The sequence below is a fragment of the Mytilus galloprovincialis genome, chromosome 3 (assembly GCF_965363235.1).
Source record: "Mytilus galloprovincialis chromosome 3, xbMytGall1.hap1.1, whole genome shotgun sequence".
In the NCBI taxonomy this organism is placed as follows: Eukaryota; Metazoa; Mollusca; class Bivalvia; order Mytilida; family Mytilidae; genus Mytilus; species Mytilus galloprovincialis.
In genome coordinates, this window is record NC_134840.1 from 53,597,390 (window position 1) to 53,617,536 (window position 20,147).

Sequence of the window (20,147 nt, forward strand, 5' to 3'; positions counted from 1 at the left end):
CCTTGAAATGTCTTTATGTCCGTTGGACAGAATTTACCTGACCTTGACCTGATTTCAGTTGTAGGATAACTATGGTGAATGGAAAGTTTATAATGGTTAGGCAGCAACCATTTGATTTTCTGGGGGGGGCTATGGTTTTTTTTTCTGTACAAACTTTTTTTTTCGCCTGTGGCGAAAAACAATCTATTTTTTTCTCGACAAGTCGAAAACAATTTTTTTCTTTCAATTTTTAGCATTACATCTAGTGGCAGCTGAGGGTCAAACAAACAATTTTTTTTTCTCAGAATCAAAAACAAATTATTTTTTTCTCCAAAAACTGGAAACAAACTTTTTTTCTCCAAAAAAAACCATAGCCCCCCCCCCCCCCCCCCCCCCCCCCAGAAAATCAAATGGTTGCTGCCTTATATGTCGGTCTGGTAGGTTTTACTTTAATCTGACCTTTACCTCATTTTAATGGTTCATTTGTCGGTGTTAAATTTTTGTTTTGGTCTGTTTTTCAATTTCTATAAGCAATAGGTCAACTATACTTGGTGTTTGAAATGATTGTAAGGTGTACATGTCTGACTGGCAGGTCTCGCTTTCATGTTTCCATGTTCAATGTTAAGTCTTTGTTTATTTCCCTTTAATAGTAGTAGAATAGTAGTTGCTTTGAAAAACATATCCAAATTACAATTGCACAATATCTTGCTGTTGGGAAAACGAATCTATAAATTAGACTCATTTGTATACAGTTGCCTTTAATTATAAAGTTTTCATCTATCATATGTCCATTGTCATTGACCTCATTTTCTTGGATCAGTGATGTGACAACTTGAAAAAAAAACTTGACATATTGAAAATATATTTGTAATATTTATTTCTTTTATGAGTATAAGGATAACTTTATTTAGTATGTAAGGTCCTTTTGTCTGTCATACAATTTTCATTTTATAGTGATCTCATTTCATAGATCTGTGAGCAGGGTAAATCCATATCTTGGATACTTTAAGCTATAGGTCTAATATATTTGGTGTATGAAATCATTGTAAGATGCTTGTCCAACAGGCAGGTGTCATCTGACCGTGATTTCTTTTAAATGATTCAGTAGTTAAAGTTAAAGATTTTGTGTTGTTGTCTTTTATGGTGGTGTAACTATAACCATTTTAGAGTTATGCCCCTTTCCAAATTGAAAAATTGCTGATTTTTCGTTTCTGTTCTCTAACATCAGTTTGCCTCAACCACATGTTATGAAACTTATAAACAATGCTTATTACCACAACATACAGATCAGGTACAACTTTTTATGTCAACTATATTTGGTGTCTCTTTTTTGTTCTAGAGTTAAGCCCCTTTACACATGTTCTGTTCTCTAATTCAAATTTGCCTCAGCAAACTGCTATGAAACTTATATAACAACAAAACTCAGATCAACTTTTTATTGTTCCCAGTCATGTCCCTTTATTACTTTATATAATATGCAATAAGTGCAACAGGTAAACTATAATTGGTGTATGGAAATATTTTACGATGTACATGTCAGTCTGACAGATTTATTTGACCTTGCCATCATTTTCATTGATAAGTGGTAAGTTTTTTGTCCAGCCTGCAACTTTTGTCACAGAAAACTTGACATAGGGATAGTGATCTGGCGGCGGGCTATCTAACTTCTTTAAAGTGTTATGTTTTAGAAGGCGGGAGACCTGGATGCTTCATACTTTGTATATAGATGCCTCATGTTACGAAGTTTCCGTCTACATATCAAATGCCCTTGATCTCATTTTCATGGTTAAGTGACTACTTGAAAAACTAGAGGCTCTAAAGAGCCTGTGTCGCTCACCTTGGTATTTTTGAATATTAAACAAAGGAAGCAGATGGATTCATGACAAAATTGTGTTTTGGTGATGGTAATGTGTTTGTACATCTTACTTTACTGAACATTCTTGCTGCTTACAATTATCTCTATCTATAATGATCTTAGCCCAGTAGTTTCAGTGGAAAATGTTAGTAAAAATTTACAAATTTTATGAAAATTGTTAAAAATTGACTATAAAGGACAATAACTCCTTAAGGGGTCAATTGACCATTTTGGTCTTGTTGACTTATTTTTAGGTCTTACTTTGCTGTATATTATTGCTGTTTACAGTTCATCTCTATCTATAATAATATTCAAGATAATAACAAAAAATGGCAAAATTTAAATTACCAATTTAGGGGTAGCAACCCAACAAACGGTTGTCAGATCCATCTGAAATTTTCAGGGCAGATAGATCTTGACCTGATAAACAATTTAACTCCGTCAGATTTGCTCTGAATGCTTTAACTTTTTAGTTATAAGCCAAAAACTGCATTTTACCCCTATGTTCTATTTTTAGCCATGGCGGCCATCTTGGTTGGATGGTTGGGTCACTGGACACATTTTTTAAACTACATACCCCAAAGATGATGGTGGCCAAGTTTGGATTAATTTAGCCCAGTAGTTTCAGAGAAGAAGATTTTTGTAAAGATTACCAAGATTTACGAAAAATGGTTAAAAATTGACTATAAAGGGCAATAACTCCTAAAGGGGTCAACTGACCATTTCGGTCATGTTGACTTATTTGTAAATCTTACTTTGCTGAACATTATTGCTATTTAATTCAGGGGCAGCAACCCAACAACGGGTTGTCCGATTCATCTGAAAATTTCAGGGCAGATAGATCTTGACCTGATAAACAATTTTACCCCGTCAGATTTGCTCTAAATGCTTTGGTTTTAGAGTTATAAGCCAAAATATACATTTTACCCCTATGTTCTATTTTTAGCCATGGCAGCCATCTTGGTTGGTTTGACGGGTCACCAGACACATTTTTAAACTAGATACCCCAATAATGATTGTGACCAAGTTTGGTTAAATTTGGCCGAATAGTTTCAGAGGAGAAGATTTTTGTAAAAGTTAACGACGACAGACTACAACGGACGCCAAGTGATGAGAAAAGCGCTCACTTGGCCCTTTGGGCCAGGTGAGCTAAAAAGGTAAAATTTGTGTAATATTAATTTCTCTCTTATTATGAGGAATAGAACAACTATATTTAGGTATGTGCATACACTTGGCCTCAACCTCATTTCATGGATCAGTGAACAAGGTTAAATTTTGGTGGATAAGTCCATATCTCAGATCATATCCAACTGGCAGGTGTCATCTGACCTTGACCTCATTTCCATGGTTCAGTGGTAATAGTTAAGTATTTGTGTTTTGGTATTTTTTCTTATACTGAATGAAATAGGTCTGCAATATTTAATGTATTGAACGATTGTAAGGTGTATATGTCCAATATAGTCAACTTTCCCAGATAGAACTTCATACCTAACATGTAGATGTAGCTATTAACATGGACATGAAGGGTACTAAACTTTGATGATAGGAAACTTGATAAAAAGCCACTGAACTGTAAAATATGGGTTATTTATCCTTCATGGTAAATCTAGTCAGTAGTACAGATGTATCTACACACTAATTATAACCGTGTAGGTAGAGAACACAGTGCTCACATGAATGGTGTTCTAAAAAAGGTGGTTTCTTTCAACTGATAAATGCAGAGTATTTCATTCACTTTAATATATGCTGTAGAGTAGTCACTTACTATTTACTGTGCATATTCAAAGGTTTTAACCTTTCAAAAGATACATATACCAATTGCTAAAAGGATTTATCCAGTTTCAGTTCTTTTATTTAAGAAACTTTTATTGTAAGAAGGTATTAGAAGATCAGCAGAAATAAGAACTAGTGGCCTCATTCAAATCAAAGAAGGAAAAAAAAAATAAAGGATTTTATTTATTACAAAGCGGTAACAATAATAAATTGGACAACAACCGTGACAATTACTAATGAAATATATGAACATGAAAGTTTGTGCATAGCATTACCTATAAAATTACTGGACAAAAAAATCTATTTATTTAATCCCATAATACTAACATAAACCTACCGGTAATCATCTACAAAATTACATTAAATTATCATAACTTATTGTCTGTATAACTTAACATTAATTTTAAAATAACTAATAATTACAAAATATAGAACATCAATTAATATGCAAGTTGTGTTTTGAAATGTGTTTAAAGCATGGTTAGATTATTTACTGAAGCTGATGGCTGAAATTCCATATAAAATTTTAGTGAAAGTGTGGGGAATTTTCTTGAAGTATACAATTGATAAAATGTTCTTCCATGTAAAAATTGTATTGGTCTGGTAAAATGCTTTAAAACTTGGAACATTTGAAAGCATAACACATGTACACTTTGCATCATTTAATAACTAGAGGCTCTAAAGAGCCTGTGTCACTCACCTTGGTCTATGTGAATATTAAACAAAGGACGCAGATGGATTCATGACAAAATTGTGTTTTGGTGATGGTGATGTGTTTGTACATCTTATTATCTTACTTTACTGAACATTCTTGCTGCTTACAATTATCTCTATCAATAATGAACTTGGCCCAGTAGTTTCAGAGGATAAGATTTTTGTAAAAGATAACTAAGATTTACGAAAAATAGTTAAAAATTGACTATAAAGGGCAATAACTCCTAAAGGGGTCAACTGACCATTTCGGTCATGTTGACTTATTTGTAGATCTTACTTTGCCGACATTTATTGATTTTTACAGTTTATCTCTATCTATAATAATATTCAAGATAATAACAAACTAGAGGCTCTAAAGAGCCTGTGTCGCTCACCTTGGTCTATGTGACTATTAAACAAAGGAAGCAGATGAATTCATGACAAAATTGTATTTTGGTGATGGTGATGTGTTTGTACATCTTACTTTACTAAACATCCTTGCTGCTTACAATTATCTCTATCTATAATGAACTTGGCCCAGTAGTTTCAGTGGAAAATGTTAGTAAAAATTTACAATTTTTTTAAAAATTGTTGAAAATTGACTATAAAGGACAATAACTCCTTAGGGGGTCAATTGACCATTTCGGTCATGTTGACTTATTTGTAAATCTTACTTTGCTGAACATTATTGCTGTTTACAGTTGATCTCTATCTATAATAATATTCAAGATAATAACCAAACTCTGCAAAATTTCCTTAAAATTACTAATTTGGGGGCAGCAACCCAACAACAGGTTGTCTGATTTGTCTGAAAATTTCAGGGCAGATAGATCTTGACCTGATAAACAATTTTACCTAATCAGATTTGCTCTAAATGCTTTGGTGTCAGAGATATAAGCCAAAATCTACATTTCCCCTCTATGTTCTATTTTTAGCCATGGCAGCCATCTTGGTTGGTTGGACGGGTCACGCCACACAATTTTTAAACTAAATACCCCAATAATGATTGTGGCCAAGTTTGGTTAAATTTGGCCCAGGAGTTTCAGAGGAGAAGATTTTTGTAAAAGATTACAAAAATTTACGAAAAATTGGTCAAAATGGACTATAAAGGGCAATACCTCCTTAAGGGGTCAACTGATAATTTTGGTCATGTTGACTTATTTGTAGATCTTACTTTGCTGAACATTATTGCTGTTTACAGTTTATCTCTTTCTATAATAATATTCAAGATAATAACCAAAATCTGCAAATTACTTTTTTCGGGGCAGCAACCCAATAACCGGTTGTCCTATTCATTTGAAAGTTTCAGGGCTGATAGATTTTCACTTGATGAACAATTTTACTCCTGTCAGATTTGCTCTAAATGCTTTGGTTTCAGAGTTATAAGCCAAAATCTACATTTCACCCCTATGTTCTATTTTTAGCCATGGCGGCCATCTTGGTTGGTTGGCCGGGTCACACCACACATTTTTTAAACTAAATACCCCAAAGATGATTGTGGCCAAGTTTGGATTAATTTGGCCATGTAGTTTCAGAGGAGAAGATTTTTGTAATAGATTACTAAGATTTACGAAAAATGCTTAAAAATTGACTATAAAGGGCAATAACTCCTAAAGGGGTCAACTGACCATTTCGGTCATGTTGACTTATTTGTAAATCTTACTTTGCTGAACATTATTGCTGTTTACAGTTTATCTTTATCTATAATAATATTCAAGATAATAACCAAAAACAGCAAAATTTCCTTAAAATTACATATTCAGGGGCAGCAACCCAACAACGGGTTGTCTGATTCATCTGAAAATTTCAGGGCAGATAGATCTTGACCTGATAAACAATTTTACCCCGTGTCAGATTTGCTCTAAATGCTTTGGTTTTTGAGTTATAAGCCAAAAACTGCATTTTACCCATATGTTCTATTTTTAGCCATGGCGGCCATCTTGGTTGGTTGGCGGGGTCACGCCACACATTTTTTAAACTAGAAACCCCAATAATGATTGTGGCCAAGTTTGGTTTAATTTGGCCAAGCAGTTTCAGAGGAGAAGATTTTTGTAAAAGTTAACGACGACGGACGACGACGGACGACGCCGGACGCAAAGTGATGGGAAAAGCTCACTTGGCCCTTCGGGCCAGGTGAGCTAAAAATGGAAGATTTCTAAAACAAAGGTCTAAGACTCAAAGTAGAAAACAACATTTAGCTGGTTCTTTGAAATTTTAAAATAATGAACACTTCCAAAGATTTTGTTTCTGAAATATGATTTTTATACATGCATGCTACTAATTTAACTAAAAATGACTTGCACCTTATAAATTTAAACATAGCATACTAAATTTTTCATTACTTTCACAAAAGTTCATAAAATACACAAACAGTTTGCTACCCTCAAAATATGAAATTTGGTATCTACAGCAACAAATAATTGCACATCATCAGTAATCTTATTTGATATTATGACATGAACATGGATTTCTAGATCAGGCTTATGATTGTTTTCCAATAAATTGTGATACTTGATCAAGAAGTTTTATAGAACAATTTTTAAATTTCTAAAATTTAAAGTTATATCAATTTGTTCATCACAACAAGTCAGAAATAATGCAGTAATTAGCCTTTAAAAATAATCTTTGATCAGTGCCACAACTTATTGGAACAACTCTCCTATTTATACATTTATAATTAAACAAACTTATAAAAAAACAATGTATTTTTTCACCTTATTTTGATTATCTAGCACCATGATTGACAAGGAAAATATGGTTAAATAGATTTACAAGTAATACTTTTTCTTCAAGGAACATAGTGTAAAAAAAAATCTTTAAAACTATATACAAGCAACAAGAGAGGTATGTTTATAACAAGTTTAAAATAAAAAGCATCAATAAGAACAAAACAGAGGATGAATATTAATTAAAGACTAGAATAAGACATTTATTGAATAATAAGAGACAAGAAATTGATGGTGAAAAATAAAATCTATACTAAGAATTAGGAAGTTTTAAAAACAAGATTCATACACAGTCTTCATTTTGGATAATAATTGATTGAAATTTACGAGGACATTAGTTGTTGTAAAATTTATGTGTCATTTGGTCTCTTCAAAGTGGAGAGTTGTCTTATTGTCAATCATACCACATCTTCTTTTTTATATTAGAATTAGCAGTGTTAAATTCAATATAAAACTACAACAATTTTGATATCAAGACCTGAATGGAGGAATTTGAAAATTATTGGCAACCTGGTTTTATCCCAAAATCAAAATAGATTCACATTGACAATTCTTATTCCACAAAAGATTATAAAATCAAGATCTTCTATGTAAAATTTCTCCATTTTGTAAATTCATATACAAATTTTAGTGTGATATTACAAGATGTATATTACTAGTGCAAATAATATGTAAATATAGTGAATTATATGCGTCAATCAAAAGCTGATACAATGTGGTCCCAGGATATATAGCTTACAAAACTAATCATATCTATATATAAATATATATGTAAATGATATTAAGCTTGAAAATATCCATAACACTATTTAAAACCATAATTTACTTATTTCATTTTTCATTCATTTTAGAACTGCTACAATACTTACACTTTGAAAAAAAATAAAGAAAAAAACAACAAAAAGAAGGGAAAAAATATTATGTTATTGATTACTTCATCATTTAAATCTCATTCACACACATTTTTAAGTATCTTAAATCATGGCAAATTTGCTTAACATATCTTGGCAGTACACATAAAAACAAGGTTAAACCTATTTTCTAGTGGAATCTGTTTTAAAAACAACAACAACAAATATAAAAGTCCAAAGTTTAATTGACTTGTACCAGTAGACCAGCTGATGATATGTTATCGCCTCCGCCAGCTGTTTGTTTAACTTGAGTACACACCAACACAGGAGCAACGCAAATCTGATAATCATCTTCATCCCAACATGACACAGGACGTTTCTCATGTACTGGAATTCTTGTGGAACTAGCTGATATACTTGATGAGAATGATTCATCCAACAATAGCTTAGACTTTTGTGTGTGTATCCAATTTGATCCACATACATGACGATGAGCTGTCAAAGAAGCTTTAGCAGTGGCAGACATTGTGTTTTTCCATGGTGAACCTTTGGTTGTCAATATGGCTTGGTAGGCAAGAGTGTGGACATGAAGTCGTGTTAATTTTCTTTTTCCATCAACTTCCTTTGTATTTTTCAACAGCTTGTATACTTGTCTCATCTGGTCTAAAACAGAAGCTACTCTTGGGTGAGCATCAGACAGGAGAGACACATTTCCATACTGTAACATGCTAACAAGGTTTGGTAACTCTTGCTCATTCATACCTAATGAATCTGAATACTCGACTACTGTGCTGATGATTTTCTGTAACAGTGCTGGATCAGAGAATGAAGCCATTTCAAAATGTGTATTTATTTTTCTAGGTAAAGTTGCCAGTAGTGACCTCAATTTACCAAGTCTTGATTCCATTTGACCTGAAAAATAACACAATGAATTTATTCATCACATTGGGCTTAACTGAACTTAAAATAATGTTTACCAGTTAACAATTCATCACATTGGGTTTAACTGAACCTAAAATAATGTTTACCAGTTGAACATATGAGCTGCGTCAGATAGAAATCGACCTTATGCAAATGACTATCAATTATCTGTCCATTTAATTCGAGTTAAACAAATCTCTACGAAAAGTCTTTAACTCTTTGTAAACTGTGTTGTTATAAGAGCCCTACAAGGCAGATACAATTCAACTTCGGTTTCGTATTTGAATATTCCAAAATCAACCAAAGTCTTCTACGTGTACATGTAGACGTGCACTTTAAAGTCTTCTATGTGTACATGTAGACGTGCACTTTAAAGTCTTCTACGTGTACATGTAGACGTGCACTTGCATAAGGTCGATTTCTATACGACGCAGCTCATATTTTATTGCATTATCACTTTTTCATTTCAAATTTCTATATTTATTGTTACTGTTTTCAATCAGTGGTTATCACTCATAGATACACAGCTTTTAATAAATATAGACTCTATTACTACATCACACTAATACATTTCCATGATCACTCAGTGATCTGTGAAAGCAAGGTCAAAACCCTTATTTTGCATATAATCAAATAGTTCAATTGAAAAGGTACATGTGTACTAAGTCTAAATCTGATGTTACCACAGACTACCTAAAACCAAACATTTCACCTTTCACGGTAGAAACAAAGGGTGAAATTGAATCTTAAGTTAAACATCCAGCATATAGTGAAATATATGGCTATTGGATAGGAAATTGGTACTAGAATCATTGTTTACATTACAAATTGATTTATGTGGAATAACTGTAATAGTCATGACTCCTAGGATTTGAGGGTTTGTTAAACTGAAAATTTGAGAGAAAATTTCCTCTTGAACACATTATCAGTGGCTAAGCAATAAGGAATGGTCCATTAGAATAACTTCAATATCATTTGTTTATTATTCTTAGTACTTATATAACAATACTATCCACATGTTATTGGTACATCTGTACAATTATATGCAGTATAAGAGCAATTTTTAAATGCTTTTTATCGAATCATACCCTCTTGAAAAGGAAAATTATCCATCATCTGTAATCCACCAACAACAAGTACAGAAGGGTCAAACTTTAGGATTTCCTTTTCTAAGTCATCTACCGTCTCTAATAAGGGATTACTGTTATCACTGTGAACTATGAATCTTCAAAGAAACTCAATTATTAATGATGTGAGAGTTGTTAATCTTTACAATTGCAGAATGTCAGTAAAATATTTTTTTCACTTATTCACTGATTTTTAACATTACAAAATGTATTTTTGCTGTTCAATGATGGCAACCTGTTTTTTGGTAAGTTTATTTCTTTGACACATCCCCTGTTTCCATTCTCAATTCTATTTAACAATTAAAAATTCTTGTTTGAATTATTTAACAATCATGACAATAATCATGTCCAAGCCTTTTATAGCCGACTATACAGTATGGGTCTTTCTCATTGTTGAAGGCCATACAATTGCCTATAACTGCTTACATTAACTTAATTTGAATTGTGGTGGATAATTACGTTGTCTAAATGGCAATCATACCATATCTCTTTATGTTTACATATATATATAACCAAATTTTCTTTAAAACCTATATTTTATAATTGCTGTTAAAGACTACTTACCTATTAGCTCTAGGAGAGGTAAATTTACCCCATTTATCTCCTGTTTTGTATTCTAAAATTAAATGTATATCATCTTCTTCTAGAACATCTCCAAGAACTGCAAAAAAAAGAATCATATTATAAAGGAAAACAATGAATTATTTAAATATCTAACAAAGAACTAATTTTCTAAAGGTTTATATGTAGACTTTGGAAAAACCATGAAATCAAACATCCACCAACATCCACCAAAGTACAACTTTTCTTAATCCACAAAAATAAAAGAATCCACAGTAAGTCTTAGTCTATAATGGGGTGCGGGACATTTGCACTTTTTTATAGGACATTTGCGCTCATTTTTTTGGATACTTGCGCATCAAATCATAGGACATTTGCGCTTTTGCAATATTTGTTTTTATGAGTGGGACCAGCATGTTTGACCTGGCAGAGTTAGTCATATTTTTCTTTATAGTTTAAAGTTTAAAAATCATTGCATTGCATAATCTGAGCAAAAATGAACATTCTAAAGACATAAAAACATGTACAGTCATCAGAGGTCATTTTTTCGCTTGATATCTGAAGCCCAAGGAGTGAACAAATTTAGCTGTTGTTATCTGTTCTGACTGGTATTTTGCCCACATTTTAAATAAATAATCAAGTTGCTCGTTCTCAATTCTTGACAGGGGTGCCTGTTCATCAATAAAGCGAAGCTTAAATTTAATTTACATACTGCTGTTCAATGTTACCTTCAAAAAGATAACTAGAGGCTCTTAAAAGAGCCTGTGTCGCTCACCTTGCTCTATGTGAATATTAAACAAAGAACGCAGATGGATTCATGACAAAATTGTGTTTTGGTGATGGTGATGTGTTTGTACATCTTACTTTACTGAACATTCTTGCTGCTTACAATTATCTGTATCTATAATGAACTTGGCCCAGTTAAGTTTCAGTGGAAATTTAGTAAAAATTGACTATAAAGGACAATAACTCCTTAAGGGGGTCAATTGACCATTTCATTCATGTTGACTTATTTGTAAATCTTACTTTGCTGGACATTATTGCTGTTTACAGTTTATCTCTATCTATAATAATATTCAAGATAACCAAAAACAGCAAAATTTCTTTCAAATTACCAATTCAGGGGCAGCAACCCAACAATGGGTTGTCAGATTCATCTGAAAATTTCAGGGCAGATAGATCTTGACCTGATAAACAATTTTATCCCAATATCATATTTGCTCTAAATGCCTTGGTTTTTGAGTTATAAGCCAAAAACTGCATTTTACCCCTATGTTCTATTTTTAGCCATGGTGGCCATCTTGGTTGGTTAGCCGGGTCACAGGACACATTTTTTAAACTAGATACCCCAATGATGATTGTGGCCAAGTTTGGTTTAATTTGGCCCAGTAGTTTCAGAGGAGAAAATTTTTGTAAAAGATTACTAAGATTTACGAAAAATGATTAAAAATTGACTATAATGGGCAATAACTCTTAAAGTGGTCAACTGACAATTTCAGTCATGTTGACTTATTTGTAAATCTTACTTTGCTGAACATTGTTGCTGTTTACAGTTTATCTCTATCTATAATAATATTCAAGATAATAACCAAAAACAGCAAAATTTCCTTCAAATTCCCAATTCAAGGGCAGCAACCCAACAATGGGTTGTCCGATTCGTCTGAAAATTTCAGGGTAGATAGATCTTGACCTGATAAACAATTTTACCCAGTCAAATTTTCTCTTAATGCTTTGGTTTTTGAGTTATAAGCCAAAAACTGCATTTTACCCCTATGTTCTATTTTTAGCCATGGCAGCCATCTTGGTTGGTTGGCCGGGTCACCGGACGCATTTTTTAAACTAAATACCCCAATAATGATTATGGCCAAGTTTGGTTTAATTTGGCCAAGTAGTTTCAGAGGAGAAGATTTTTGTAAAAGTTGACGACGACGGACGTAAAGTGATGAGAAAAGCTCACGTGGCCATTCGGGCCAGGTGAGCTAAAAATTGCAGGATGAGTCGATTAAAACTATTCATTATAGTGGGCATGGAAGGATTCTGGACCATATGTCATACTAATGACAAATAGAAGTTAAATTTATGTAATGGTTAATGCTTCTCATTAAAATTACATGTAGACGACTATAGGTGAAAAGCGCAACGGCCGGTCAATTCAATACAGGTGAATCAAAATTTAAAGCGCAAATGTCCATAGTATTTGAAGCGCAAATGTCCTATCCTTTTACAGGTAAAAAGGGACAAACGTCCTGTGCCCCTATAATGCCAGAAAACTTTTACCATAATGTTATCAATAAAACATGTAAAATAAGAGTCATGCTTTCTAAAAAAATGACCTAGGACTTTATCATATTTGATAAACACTGGTCTCAAGCTTGTGGCTCAGCCTTATAATGGTGTCAATTTGATAACTGACCTTGGAATTATATAGGACTCAAAAACAATTAACCTTCTCCCTCCTCTCTCATAATTTTAGGCCTTTCATTTAATATACAGTAACAGTATACATTTTTAACATGTATACATATACAAAATGTATATATATATTTCTATCAAATTTATTGTCTATTTGATCAACATGTTACATATGTACTTTTGAATTGTATTACAAATGTATTGTTTATTATCTAGTGTTGTAACATTGTATTTACAGCAGGTTTATAAAATAAAGTATATATATATATGTTATTTGAAGATTGGATTCAAGACTTGCAATGCAAGTAACAGAAGAATCAGCAAACAGAATTATAAATGTATGTCCAAAATGTAGTACAAAATCTACAGTTGCATAACTTCTGATTATCAAATGTTTTAGTATCCAAATTCATATATATCCGGTCTGATTTCATATCACTAGAGACAAATTAACCTAAGCTAGATACATGTACAGTGTACAATGATAAAACAATGCTGGCTGAATATAATACATGTATCAAGTGATAACATGGTTGAAGAAGATGTACATTTACTACTTACTATGTAAACTAGAATGTAGTGCTTTCCTGGCATTGTTTGATAATTTGGCAGCCAACAGAACGTCTGCACCTTCCTGGGCCAGTCTTTGTGCCATGGCAGGGGCATTTCCACCTATAGCTTCTCTGTAACCTGGTATTGTTTTAGCAACTCTTGTTAACTGGTTAAATAATGTGTCATTTCCAACATATCGTCTAAAATAAAATTAAAAGAAGTTTGTATTAATTTTCCAAAATATAGTTTATATCATGCATTTTTTTTAATATTATAAATGGTACTTCATTTGTTTTTGTATGTATGGGTCACAGAACTTTTTTTAAAATGTGCCAAATTGTCACATTTTGTATCGATTATTACTTTAAAACAAAAATGTGTCCATAGTACACAGATGACCTACTCACTCTATCATTTTCTGTTTTAAGTGGATCGTGAAATAAGGGTTAAAACTCTAATGTGGCATTAAAATTAGAAAGATCATATCATAGGGAACATGGTTTCAAGTTGATTGGACTTTACCTTCTTCAAAATCTACTTTGATAAAAAATTTTAACATAAAGCGGGACAGAAAGACGGATTAGTTAATTATCAGTGTTGTTCGGACATGAGTTGAATATTTTCTTACATTGAATTCTTTGATCAGTTATCTTTTTTCATGGCTTTTTGTGTGAAATCAAAGTAGAAAATGTAAGGAACTATATCTTTTACTACGCATTCACAATTTGTTTTGATCCAACGTAATCAACATCTTGACAACGCCTATTGTTTATAACCATGTTAATTTCACATGTGAAATTATCAGTTTTTATTTCACTGGGAAATCAAATGTAATTTATTGCAACCAATATAATAATATATCAAATAAATAACACATAGTTGAGAGGGTAATTTGCATATTGTTATCCTGAGATAAAAATCTGAGGTGATGCTAAGGTTGACAATGATAAAACTGGTCTAAACTTGATCATTATTACGTATACCTGTCCATAATGAAGAGTATATTGTAAAAGAGTGTTAGCCATGGGATAGAGCTCAGTAAAATATCTCTCTAGCTTGTATCAACCAATCAAAATCTGGCATTTTATCGCAGTTTTACAAATAAAAATGTAATACATGAACTCTTGTATGTGTACTTTCATAAACATACATGTACATAAACATTGTATATCTTAAAATGTTTGTATCAGTCAAATCTTTTATATGATTAGACCTTTCTTTTAATTGAAAATCTCAATACACCTTACCGCTATTTGTCTGCCTTTGATGAACTTACAAAGTATCTAATGGAAAAGTGATTGTTGTATAATGTCAATAGTTCAACATGTTCAAGCGGGACAGTTTCTCAGGTCAACCAGGACATATTTCAAAATAGCAAAAAGGTGTATATTTTCTTCAATTAATTCTATTTGTTCATGTTGTTCATTCAATTTTGGTATTTTTACATTTTTCTTTTTAAACAGAAGTTGGCAGTAGAAGCAGATTATTTCTTATGTAACTCATTTCGTTGGATCAGAATGATATGAAAGGAAATCTACCACAATATTTATAGATAATCGTTGATCATCTCAACAAGATTGATTTTCTCGCTAGAGCCAGTACGCCATAAGTGAGAAAAGCAATCGAATTGAGATGACCAATGATAATCTGTTTATCGCTATTTTACCTATGACGACGTTGACAATTTCATTAGCAACGCCACATACCCCTTAGTTTCTAGCGATAATTTTCATATCACTCGACTCCGCTGAGAAAGGAAATTATCAGTCAGCAAGATCAAAAGAAAATTTTATAAAGTAACAATTTAAAGAGTTAAAAGAGTTAAAGAGTAATCTTACTCTGCTGCAGCACCATGCTGAAAGAAATAGGCCATCATCTTTGTCAACTCCTGCTGTGTATCAACAGCCATAAAGTGTTCAGGGTTTTCTGGTGCCTCAAATTTCAAAGCATCTAAGAGTGCAAGACCATCTACAAACATATCTTGGCAACCACCAAAACCAATTGCAATTTTCGCCTTTGGTTGTGCAATTTTCTTCTCTGCTCGGAGTAACCCCGACAAAATGTGTTGAAGTCTCTCGTTCATATCGTTTTCATAATCGTAATCTGATGGATAAAAGTAAGAAAGCAAGGCAACAAGGACGGGAATAACGAACAAATACTTCAAACTTGACATATTTTTTAGCTGATTTTCGTTCTTGAGATAAAATGATCATGTAGACAACTAAGAAAGTTGTTGTCGTATTTCCCGGAAGCTGAAAATTCTTCGTAAAATTTGAGCCGATGACGGATAAGACACGAAAAAACAATGAAAGTGAAACCGAAGGAGATGTTGTTTACATCACCTCTAAAGTGAAACCCTTAGGAAAATGAAATGAGGGATGGTTGAATTCTTTATTTTTAAACCCTCTAGGTAAATTTGACACTATAATATTTGCACTGATCATTGCTGATGTGAGACGCATACTATGTCTAATAAATGTCTATGATAAATCTGGGACCAAATTTTAGTTCATATACATCATGTACATATATTAATAATTGAGATATCTGGATCAAAAGATACATATCATATAAGTATTATACATGTTTGAGGCAGACCTGAATGTTTCCATAATGAGGGTAGAAATGCGTCAAAAGGTCATTTTGGGCTTCTATTAGCGTCAAATTGATTAAAATTTTACCGTTATTCACCAAGATATTCTTATCTTGATACGTCAGATGTCTGAAATAATAATCGTTACCGTTATTTTTGAAAAAAATTAAAGTGATTCTGTCACTCGTCAAATTATACGATTTTTTTATCGTCCTCAATCCTCAATCTTAAGGCCTGTTGGCACGAATTGTCCCAATGTACGGTTTTACTCTCTGTGCTTTAAATTTGGTATGCGCTGGTTAAGATTGGGATTGAGGAACAGCAGTATTAAATCTGCCCGTTCTGTCAATGTAATGTGCCACTGTTTGTAATTTGGCTTTTGTCTCTTCTGTGTTTTCGCCGTCCAGTCTTGTCAGCATAGTAGCTAAATTCAAGTTTCTGACCCCGACCTCTTTGGATATTTGGTGTAGCATATCTTCTCGTTCTTTTTCATAGTAGGGACACTCCAGAAGAAAGTCTAAAAGAAAGTGCATATTTTATCAAAAATTACTGTTAACGTCTTTGTCAAGAATTTGTACTGTTATTTGTCAGTCATGAAGGTACCCCCATTACCACCCTCCTTTATAGATCAATCTCAAGTTGTATATTATGAATGAGGTTCGACCCGATGTCGATCCACGTTAAAAAAATCATCGAACAATTGGTTCTTACTTTGACATAATAATATATGTACATGGGTATGCATTTTGATGTAGAAAATATGTGAGAATGTGCATCAATTTGAAATTCCTATATGAAAAGGACAAAGTTTGTATAAGTTGATATATAACATAGCATTTTTAATTAATAAGGCAATGAACTATTTCAAATAACTGTAAATTCAGAAATTATTGCGAGGTTTTTATTATTGCGTAAAATGTGGAAGAGTAGCAAACGCAATAATTTAAACTTGCATTTTGAAATATTTATATGAATTAAACAGGATTTTTTCTCAAAATCATAAATATTAAAATCACATATAACTCTAAAATGACAAAATCGCAATAATAAATGCACGCAATAATTTCTGAATTTACAGTACAAAAAAAAAGTAAGAAATGATAAATTACAAATAACACATTAGTGGAGATAACCTCTAAATTTCCCCTAGAATCGGTCACCTTTTCTTGTCTTTTGATGTTTGTTGGTATCATTTCTTCAAATTTCAGCATTCAGAAATTAAACATAATATGTAACTTTCAATTTGCTGGATAATAATTTAAATATGTGGATTCAGTTGTTAAATGATTATTTTGTATATTTGAGTGTTGCCTATGCATGCTTGTTTTATAAGAACCTTAAGCTTTTTAACTATCTCTTGACTTACTAGTATAAGGTGTATGGGGATGTGCCAAAAATATGGTTAATGAAAGAGTTTATATAAAAATTACCCTCCTTTTTAAAGCATCCTATATTAAGATGCATTTACGTTAGATAACTGTATATTGATTTGGGGTATTACATTCTTTTATGATTAGTTTTATGATATTTATATCATGTATAAATATACTATTCAGAATCTTTCATTATTAATGGTCTGAATTCTAATATGACGTGCTTCTTTTGCTTTATGAATAAACCCATTCTCTAAATCCAATAATGTTTTTTTGCACATGCGTATTTTGACTCCTGCAGAATAATGAATTTTATCAAATTGACATGCATTTAATATATTTCATTTACTTAAAACACTTCCAAACTCTTAAATGATGCACATTTTGTTACTAATTCATTTATTATGACTGTAATGTGTTGCATTTCAAAATTGACATATTTGACCTAGATACGACAACCGTTCATGCTGGCTCTTCAAAAAACTCCTCCCTCTGAAAAATCACAGTGCAAGCTTCTTTACAAACAAAAAACGGAGAATCATGGAAGAGCCTACACAATCGCTTTACCCTTATACACATGGGACATAGAAATTACCTTAATTGTCCTAATCAGAATCAAAATAATTGATGCAAGCTATACTTTATTGTAGTTTTAACATGGGTAGGCATTATATTCATGTTATTTTAGCCCTCACTATCGCTAGGGCAAAAATAATCATGAATATGATGCCTACCCTGATTTAAACTACAATAAAGTATAGCTTGCATCAATTATTTCTTAATTATTATATTAATTTGAATCAATTCATTTGAAAATAAATTCACCTTTCAAATAAGTTCCCAAAAGAACACTGGAAATTTATCTCCTGATTTGTATATAAGTAAAGGTTATTCTTTCTGTAATATACTCTTTCTACCTAGCATATGAATTTTATTTATAGATGCAAAATTTCATCAGTCCTTAGGAACCAGCTATTCCTTTTTGAGTCTATAATGCTTAATCCAGGAATTAATCACATCTTAAAAATAATCAGATTCAGTGTGTTTCTTTTTAGTCCGGCCGATTGGTGCAGATATAGAGCAGAATTGCTCACTTGATGAGGAAAGCATGAAACTTTGCATAGTAGTTCTTGGTTATATACCCTTTGATTTCAGCTATGGACCCACTCTGAAAAATCCAATATGGCTGCCATTTTCAAGATGGTGGAAAAACAGTATAAAATTCAAGATTTTCCTAAAAGTGTTCTATATAATTTCGGAAATTAAAGAAATGATTTTTTAAAAATGGACTTCATGTTCTTGAATTTGTTATCAATTAATTCTAAAGTATAAAAAGAATAATTTTGGTATTTTTATAAAACATAAGTTGCAAATATAGCTGCATATACAAAAACAAATAGTGAAATTCAAAATGTTAATCAATATGTTACATGTTATTGTAATTGTTCTTTAAACGCTTTGAGTTTCAATGGTTGGAATGAAATAGGTTGAAACGAGTCGATTGACGTTAATATAGGTCGGGTAAATGTGGTGGAATAGTAGGTAACTCATCTGAACCTTGAGGCAGTGCCGAGGGCACCTTGTCTCGTGTCTCTTCAATGCCACGTCTTACGTCACTTATTGCGTTTTCATCTGCCGTACCCACTACATCGTCAAATTATTCTATGTAATCAATAGGTGTACCTTTCTTCAGGCGGATTGGACGATTGCCATCATTTAAAATGGTTAAGGGGCAACTATTTCCTTTTCCAACTACGTGCGTAACCAATTTGCAACATTTCAGCGAGCATGGTCCTAAAATGCACTCCTGGTCAGCACTTTTATTAGTTTTAATGGTAACAGTCATGTTTTAATTTGACGGAACTGTGATGGTTCGTTTTATGCAAACTAGCTGATTTAAAATCTCGTTTCCACTATTAACAAATGGCGCATTTATCACTTTATTGTTGATGGTATTTGTGGGAGTACTCTTGTTTATCACTGCGATCAGTGTGTTCAAAATAACTAGCCTAACTATAACATCGTCTGTTAATGGCTCTTTGCACACATCCCATTGAATTTTTACTCTATTAATGTCGAGAGTCGTTCCTTATAATCTTCCCAATAACAAGCTGTTAACCCAAACCACGTAGCGTTACGTTCTCCAAATATCCATTTTCTGCCGCAAAATTATTTTCTCAATTACTAATGTTATCATTGCAGCAGTGTCCACAATCATGCTCATATTTTGGTCATGTATAGTACCTCATACTACTAAGCTCTTTCAAATGTTTCGTCTGATGACAATATTGGACGAGGCAGTGGGACTCTGTTCGATTTTGTGATAAGGTGATGTTTCATTGCCAATAGATTTTGGAATCTGAGTTGTCCTACTGGCCCGACCCTTTGCTCCATTGGTGGGCTTACACTTTGATTTGCTCCGTATCCTGGTGAAGGTGACCGTTGTCTGAAATAATCGGGATCTCTGGAGTTTATCAGAGATGCTAACCGTTGTCTTTAGGGACTATATGATCTCTAGCTTAGTGGGGGTGTTCCTGATTGATAGGTATTAAGCTTTGGTGTACTTCTATCTGCCGATTTACCGTGATTGTATTGCTCAAGAGATCCTCCACGTTTATATTGATCAGGTGATCTTCCATTGAACTGGTGATCTTTCATGATTTTTTTATCAGAAGAACCGAGATTATATTGATCGGCCAATCCAAAGTTATGCTGATTAGTTGAAAGCATA

At 32.6% G+C, this 20,147-nt stretch overlaps 2 protein-coding genes across 3 annotated transcripts in view; one reads left to right on the forward strand and one right to left on the reverse strand.

Moving 5' to 3' along the window:
* Positions 1-3,771: 3,771 nt before the first annotated feature.
* On the reverse strand, positions 3,772-15,660 carry LOC143068312 (ADP-dependent glucokinase-like). Its single transcript, XM_076242256.1, has 5 exons — positions 15,289-15,660; positions 13,460-13,650; positions 10,490-10,586; positions 9,887-10,023; positions 3,772-8,789 (listed from the first exon to the last, which is right to left on the reverse strand). Exons 1-5 carry the CDS (start codon positions 15,621-15,623, stop codon positions 8,119-8,121), a joined length of 1,431 nt encoding a protein of 476 aa, XP_076098371.1. The 5' UTR covers positions 15,624-15,660; the 3' UTR covers positions 3,772-8,118.
* A 57-nt stretch (positions 15,661-15,717) lies between these two features.
* The window catches only part of LOC143068310 (transient receptor potential cation channel subfamily M member-like 2), an 84,169-nt gene continuing 79,739 nt past the window's right edge, over positions 15,718-20,147 (forward strand). The window contains exon 1 of one of the 2 annotated variants that reach the window (XM_076242253.1): positions 15,718-15,860. The gene's annotated coding sequence lies outside the window, so the exon portion shown is untranslated. The remainder of the gene's footprint in view (positions 15,861-20,147) is intronic. The other variant, XM_076242255.1, reaches the window with a different exon arrangement.

Coding starts and splice junctions, on each gene's coding strand:
- LOC143068312 (XM_076242256.1), bottom strand. CDS start 15,623: ATGTCAAGTTTGAAGTATTTGTTCGTTATTCCCGTCCTTGTTGCCTTG. Junction 13,651..15,288: donor CAGCATGGTGCTGCAGCAGA/GTAAGATTACTC, acceptor ATTTTATTTTAG/ACGATATGTTGGAAATGACA. Junction 10,587..13,459: donor ACTACATTCTAGTTTACATA/GTAAGTAGTAAA, acceptor TTTTTTTTGCAG/TTCTTGGAGATGTTCTAGAA.